This window comes from Leptodactylus fuscus, chromosome 1 (assembly GCF_031893055.1).
Source record: "Leptodactylus fuscus isolate aLepFus1 chromosome 1, aLepFus1.hap2, whole genome shotgun sequence".
NCBI lineage: Eukaryota > Metazoa > Chordata > Amphibia > Anura > Leptodactylidae > Leptodactylus > Leptodactylus fuscus.
Window position 1 is genome coordinate 89,044,657 of NC_134265.1, and position 7,399 is coordinate 89,052,055.

General features: G+C 43.0%; 1 protein-coding gene across 2 annotated transcripts in view; it reads left to right on the plus strand.

The window, feature by feature from the left end:
* The window catches only part of TESC (tescalcin), a 67,575-nt gene extending 61,344 nt beyond the window's left edge, over positions 1 to 6,231 (plus strand). For both annotated transcript variants that reach the window (XM_075262455.1, XM_075262456.1), the window contains one exon: positions 5,928 to 6,231. In XM_075262455.1, the coding sequence (XP_075118556.1) occupies positions 5,928 to 6,005 (78 nt within the window). In that variant the 3' untranslated portion in view covers positions 6,006 to 6,231. The remainder of the gene's footprint in view (positions 1 to 5,927) is intronic.
* Positions 6,232 to 7,399: the final 1,168 nt, after the last annotated feature.

Consider the following 7,399-nt stretch of genomic DNA (forward strand, 5'->3'; position numbering starts at 1 on the left):
AACTTGCATTATGTGAAACTAGATTTGACTAAATTTACAGAATGAATATCTCTGTAAATCCTACATACCAAATCTGTAAAATTGGTCAAAACAAAAATATCAAACATGACAGATCTACTGTAACTGCATCCTGAGAGTAGAAGGTAAATGCTCTGTGCTTATAGGATCTATAGACTCACTATCGCCCACTTTCTGTGATAACTCTATTTGCTTACATATAACATTAGATGTAATCATTGCACTTATTTGGTCTTAAAATGTAATTGTCTGAATCAAAGGACTGAATGTATATACTGTCCTAAGTATTTAAAGGGAATCTATCATTGGGGATATGTATTTTAAGCTAAGGACACATCAGAATATCCTTTAGAAAGTTGACTCCTACCTTTGGTTCAGTCCTGAATGCCTCAGTTTTTTAAATAAATCAATTTTTCCATCTGTACAAATGATGTTCAGAGAGCACATGGAGAGTTCCCTCTGTGCTCCAAACACAGCTTTGTCATGACTTAAAGGGATCCTATCATTCAAACTCCTTTTTTTTTCTCACTAACACATTGGAATAGCATTAAGAAAAATGATTCTTCTCCTACCTTTCGATGTATTCTCTGCACCGCTGTTCGCTTGAAATCCCGTTTTTTGTTGGTATGCAAATGAGTTCTGTCGCAGCATTGGGGGCGGGCCCCAGCACTCAAACAGAACAGGGGGCATCCAAAATACTGTGAGAGAAATCTCCAGCGCCGCCTCGATCTTCTTCAGGAACGTCCTCTTCACACGTCTTCTTATGGCGTGCAGGGGGTCAAAATTCAACTCATGCGCAAGTCGGCTCTGCCCAAGGCCCACATGTGTGAAGAAGCCGTTGCTGAAGAAGATGAAGGTGGCGCTGGAGAGTTCTCTCGCAGCATTGGGGACACCCCAGTGCTGTTTGAGCGCTTGGGCCCACCTCCAGTGCTATGAGAGAAGTCATTTGCATACCAACAAAAAAAAGGGATTTCAAGCGAATGGCGGCGCAGAGAAGACATCGAAAGGTAGGAGAAGAATAGCCTTTCTTAAGGCTATTCCAACTTGTTAGTGAGAAAAAAAATGAGTTTGAATGGTAGGATCCCTTTAAATGCTGCCTCCTGGGCTGTTACATCACTCCCTTGAGCTGTTCTGGTCCTCCTCTTTGTTGCATAAGCAGCGACACTATCTTCTGTGGGATCAAAATCCTGTGCATGCGCTGTACAAGAGTGCAATTCGCTTGTATAGGAATAGAATAAACCTTAATCTGGAAGTGGCCATGCTTGGCGGCCATCTTTATTCTATTCGTACATGAGCATACTTCGCTCGTGTACAGCACATGCACAGGATTTTGATCCCACAGAAGATAAGCAACGAAGCTTATAATAAGCTTAAGCAACAAAAAGGAGGACCAGGACTGCTCAGGGAGCGTAATGCAACAGCCCAGGAGGCGGCATTTAAGACATGACGAAGTTGTGTTCAGAGCACAGGGGGAACGCCCCCTGATCATCATTTGCATAGATATAAAAAGTGATTTATTTAAAAAACAACAGCTTTCTTCAGGACTGAACCCAATGTAGGAGTAGAGTAGCCTTTCTGACTTATCCTTAGTTTAAAATGCCTATCCCCAATGATAGAGCCTCTTCAATGGGTAAAGGGGTTTTTCCTGGTACATAACAATATTTACATTTGTAGACAATGAAAAGTAAAATATTTTTGATAATATAAATAATTAAAAAATTTTCAGAGCTTTAAGGATTTTTAATCCCCCCATTGGTGATGTCTATTGTCTTGATCAGTTGGCAATGGATACAACCATGAATGTAGAAACTTTCTATGGTTTTGACTTGTCAGAAACTCAGCCTTGATTTATTATGGACAGGTTATCAGACTGGGATATCACATATATGATAAGATAACCTGGCCACACTGAAAAATTCCTCTGAGTGGCAGACAATGAAATGGTATTGTATATACCGTATGTGATATTGCTATCAGGCTACAGTACTTGCTATTCTTGCAGGGTGGGCCTATGTACTAAGGGCTGGCCTGCTTACACATACTGATTAAGACACTACACCCATTCAGAGATAGATCATGATATCCACACTAGAATACATACAGTCCTATGAAAAAGTTTGGGCACCCCTATTAATCTTAATCATTTTTAGTTCTAAATATTTTGGTATTTGCAACAGCCATTTCAGTTTGATATACCGTATTTTCCGGACTATAAGCCGCACATAAAAACCTACGATTTCCTCAGAAATCGTAAGTGCGGCTTATAGTCCGGTGCGGCTTATATATGGATGGAAGCGGCGGCAAAGACTGCGTGCCGCTTCCATACATACATAAAAGGCACCGTAAGGGTGCATTCACACTACCGAACGCCGGCGTGTATCACAGCCGTACACGCCGGCGTTACAGCAGGGCTGCCGGACACTTCCTATTCATTTCTATGGGAGCCGGCATGCGAGCGCTCCCTATAGAAATGAATGGAAAAAAGCAGTCCATTCATTTCTATGGGGAGCGCTCGCATGCCTGCTCCCATAGAAATGAATAGGAAGTGTCCGGCAGCCCTGCTGTGACACCGCCGTCCTGAAAGAGAACGTGAAACTTACCCAACGGTGCAGGGCGGGCGGGCGGGCATTCTGGCCTCCTCTGCCTCCGATGTTCCGTCCTTCTCCTCCGGCGCTCGCTGATAATGGCCGGGGCGCATGCGCATAATGCTTCTACTGCGCATGTGCCCTGGCCATTATCAGCTTGCGAGCGCCGGAGGAGGACGGAACATCGGAGGAAGAGGAGGCCTGAATGCCCGCCCACCCTGCACCGCTCGGTAAGTTTCACGTTCTCTTTCAGGACGGCGGTGTCACAGCAGGGCTGCCTGACACTTCCTATTCATTTCTATGGGAGCAGGCATGCGAGCGCTCCCCATAGAAATGAATGGACTGCTTTTTTCCATTCATTTCTATAGGGAGCGCTCGCATGCCGGCTCCCATAGAAATGAATAGGAAGTGTCCGGCAGCCCTGCTGTAACGGGGGGGGGGGGGGGGGTGTGTGTGTGTGTAGTAGTTTAACCTAACGTTTACGGTTGGGCTCTATCAGCATGATTTTGCTGATAGAGCCCCTCCTCGCCTGCCGAGCGCTTCCAATAGAAGCGGCTGGCACGCGGGGGGTTAAGCGGCCGCTGGCAAAGTCTGCCTGCCGCCGCTTTCAATAAGATATAATGCGCACCGGACTGCGGCTTATAGTCCGGTGCGTCTTATATATGAACCGAGACGGACTATAAGGCGCTCATGGGCAATGCGGCTTATAGTCCAGTGCGCCTTATAGTCCGTAAAATACGGTATCTAATAACTGATGGACACAGTAATATTTCAGGATTGAAATGAGGTTTATTGTACTAACAGAAAATGCGCAATATGCATTAAACCAAAATTTGACCGGTGCAAAAGTATGGGCACCTCAACAGAAAAGTGACAATATTTAGTACATCCTCCTTTTGCAAAGGTAACAGCCTCTAGTCGCTTCCTGTAGCTTTTAATCAGTTCCTGGATCCTGGATAAAGGTATTTTGGACAAACAATTCAAGTTCAGTTAAGTTTGATGGTGGCCGAGCATGGACAGCCCGCTTCAAATCATCCCACAGATGTTCAATGATATTCAGGTCTGGGGACTGGGATGGCCATTCCAGAACATTGTAATTGTTCCTCTGCATGAATGCCTGAGGATTTGGAGCGGTGTTTTGGATCATTGTCTTGCTGAAATATCCATCCCCGGCGTAACTTCAACTTCGTCACTGATTCTTGAACATTATTCTCAAGAATCTGCTGATACTGAGTGGAATCCATGCGACCCTCAACTTTAACAAGATTCCCGATGCCGGCATTGGCCACACAGCCCCAAAGCATGATGGAACCTCCACCAAATTTTACAGTGGGTAGCATGTGTTTTTCTTGGAATGCTGTTTCTTTTTGGACGCCATGCATAACGCCTTTTTTTATAACCAAACAACTCAATTTTTGTTTCCAAAATGAAGCTGCCTTGTCCAAATGTGCTTTTTCATACCTCAGGCAACTCTATTTGTGGCGTACGTGCAGAAACGGCTTCTTTCTCATCACTCTCCCATACAGCTTCTATTTGTGCAAAGTGCGCTGTATAGTTGACCGATGCACAGTGACACCATCTGCAGCAAGATGATGCTGCAGCTCTTTGGAGGTGGTCTGTGGATTGTCCTTGACTGTTCTCACCATTCTTCTTCTCTGCCTTTCTGATATTTTTCTTGGCCTGCCACTTCTGGGCTTAACAAGAACTGTCCCTGTGGTCTTCCATTTCCTTACTATGTTCCTCACAGTGGAAACTGACAGGTTAAATCTCTGAGACAACATTTTGTATCCTTCCCCTGAACAACTATGTTGAACAATCTTTGTTTTCAGATCATTTGAGAGCGGGCTGTCCATGTTCGGCGACCATCAAACTTAACTGAACTTGAATTGTTTTGTAGAAAGAAATGGTCCAAAATCCCTTCATCCAGGATCCAGGAACTGATTAAAAGCTACAGGAAGCGACTAGAGGCTGTTATCTTTGCAAAAGGAGGATGTACTAAATATTAATGTCACTTTTCTGTTGAGGTGCCCATATTTTTGCACCGGTCAAATTTTGGTTTAATGCATATTGCGCATTTTCTGTTAGTACAATAAACCTCATTTCAATCCTGAAATATTACTGTGTCCATCAGTTATTAGATATATCAAACTGAAATGGCTGTTGCAAACACCAAAATATTTAGAACTAAAAATGTTTAAGATTAATAGGGGTGCCCAAACTTTTTCATAGGACTGTATATTCATATTGGTGTTCAGTAGCAAATAGAAAAAAGGTGTTATACTTTTTATGGGTTTCATTTCTGCGGTACAACCACTTAAAATTGCAATAAAAATACTCTTCTAGAGAGTGTACGGTATGCCAGATAGGAGGAAACTGAAAACCTGCAGCATAAACACTTGGTTTTGGGTTGCCACAATATAATGTGTTTGTTGTGTGTCTGCTATTGGTTGACACCTTTCTCAGGCCTGGTTCATATCCACTTTTTTCTCCGCATTTGTTCCTTCGGAAACCGAGTGCAAAGCACTCGGACCCCATTATAGTCTATGGGGTTCGTGGGTTTCCTGAGGTAACCGCTTTTTTATGTAGATTAGGTTTCCATTCGGGGGGTCCCCAAGTGGACTTTCCAAAATGAAACCCGAATTCAGATGTGAACTGGGCCTAATATATAGCTCATACTGTGTTTCCCCGAAAATAAGACAGTGTCTTATATTAAATTTTGGTCCTAAAGACATGCTATGTCTTATTTTCAGAGGATGTCTTATTTTATTTTTGTATGCTGTTGCCACCACTGCGCTACGCTGAGATGTGCTTGCTGCGTAAAGACTGTATGAAGAAAAACATTGCAGCTGGCTGAACGCTGTGTGCGGTGCTCCGTGTGTACAGGAAAGCTGGCTGCTGCCTCTGCTGTGATACCGTATATTGTATTCACTGTCCCTGCTGCTATGGGATGAGCTGGGAGATTGGACCCCTGCCGCATACGATGCTTAGTGTATGTACAGTGGGCCTCTCCCAGCACATCCTACAGCAGCAGGAACAGTGGATACAACGTATCGCAGCGGCGTCAGCAGCCGGCATACATGTGCACACGGAACATTGCGCAGTGTTTAGCTGGCTGCAGTGTTTTTCTTCATACAATCTTTGCACAGAAAGATTACCGTATTGGGGAATTTCTTACTTTTGGGGGGTGCCTTATATTAGGCAATTCAACAAAACCTCTGCTATGTCTTACTATCGGGGGATGACTTATTTTTGGGGAGACAGGGTAATTCTTGTATGTGTTCCAGTTGATATCTGAATTCTCAATTCTTCATTTTTTCTTTGTAGATCTGGGAGGGGATTGATATTGAAACCAAAATGCACGTCAGATTCCTGAACATGGACACGTTACCTTCCTGCCACTGAGTCATGTGATGCTGAGGAATATTTGTCAGCTTGTGCTGGACAGGGTGTCATGTAAACGGTTTATATAAAGGTGAAATCGGGGTCTTTTAGTGGATATTGTCATGATCATTTGCAATTCACCAGTTTATATTGTTCATTTATATTTAATACTTTAGGAGCATTTTCAATTTCTTCATGAGCTGGCTTTTTAGGTGAAGTATTGTAAATAGATGACAATCCTGTCCATTTGACTTTTCAGGCCATATGGACGCCATAAATGGGATGGGGGGGGGGGGGAGGTCATCCCTCTACATGACAGAATGGAAGCCTGCTCTCACATCCAAACATTGAAAGACTTCACAAGAGATCTGAACTCAGGAAGTTTTTTTTTATTTTTTTATTTATTTCATTTTATTGGGGCTGATGTTCCTATATCCCAAATAGCCCTATGCTAACAATGTGGCCGCAATGTAACCCCCCTCCCCCCCCAAAAAAAACAAAGCACTTTTATACCTATCTAGAAATGAGTCCAATGAGTCTCATTGGCTTCATCTCTGGAACTTCCAACACCTGAGGTCAAGCACATGGGCATTGAAGCCACGGTGTATTACTTTGGTGTCCGGTCACGGAAAACTGTTTTGGACACTAAACTGCCGGTCAATAAGACCCATAGATGGTTCACTGTCCCATATAGACCTGACAGATTCCATTTAGAGAAATTGTTACACACTAGGGTTACATGGTGACTTTGGCATACGCACGCCCAAACAACGCCATGTCTCCCTGTTATTCCTTCACCAGTATAAGTGAATGGAGACACACTGCAACTGCGACTTGAAGCCACAAAAAAAATTAAATCGAACACTGCTTACTTTTCTTTGAGACTAGAAGTCATGTCACATAATCTTCTAGGTCATAATGTGACTCCATTCACTTACATTAGAGAAGGGGTCACAGAGTGGCACTGTAACTGCTGGATATGCAACAGGAGTTACAGCCAGATGTGGAATGGGCACTTATAAAGGAGAGGTGGAGGTTCTTCTATGCAAGTCCATGCTTAAAAAAATTCTAAGGAATATCATATGCTAAGCATTTACTGAAGCTATATTAGCTATAAGACTGCCGAGTGAGAGTAATAATAGAACTAATAATTGTGTATTCTGTAGTATCTAATGTGAGATATTGTCACCTGTACTGTATCTAGAGGGTCGTATAATCCTGAATGTAAAAGATCTACTCAAAATAACAGAAGTTCAAGAATTGTCTTAAAATCTTTAAACTTAAAATTGCTAATAAATTCTCTGCTGTTAACCAAAAATGTCAATGTAGTGTCAATAGATTTCACCACTCGAGATCCATCATCCGGTACACTTGTCCTGGTCATTGTTATCTGTATGTATATAAATTTACACCCG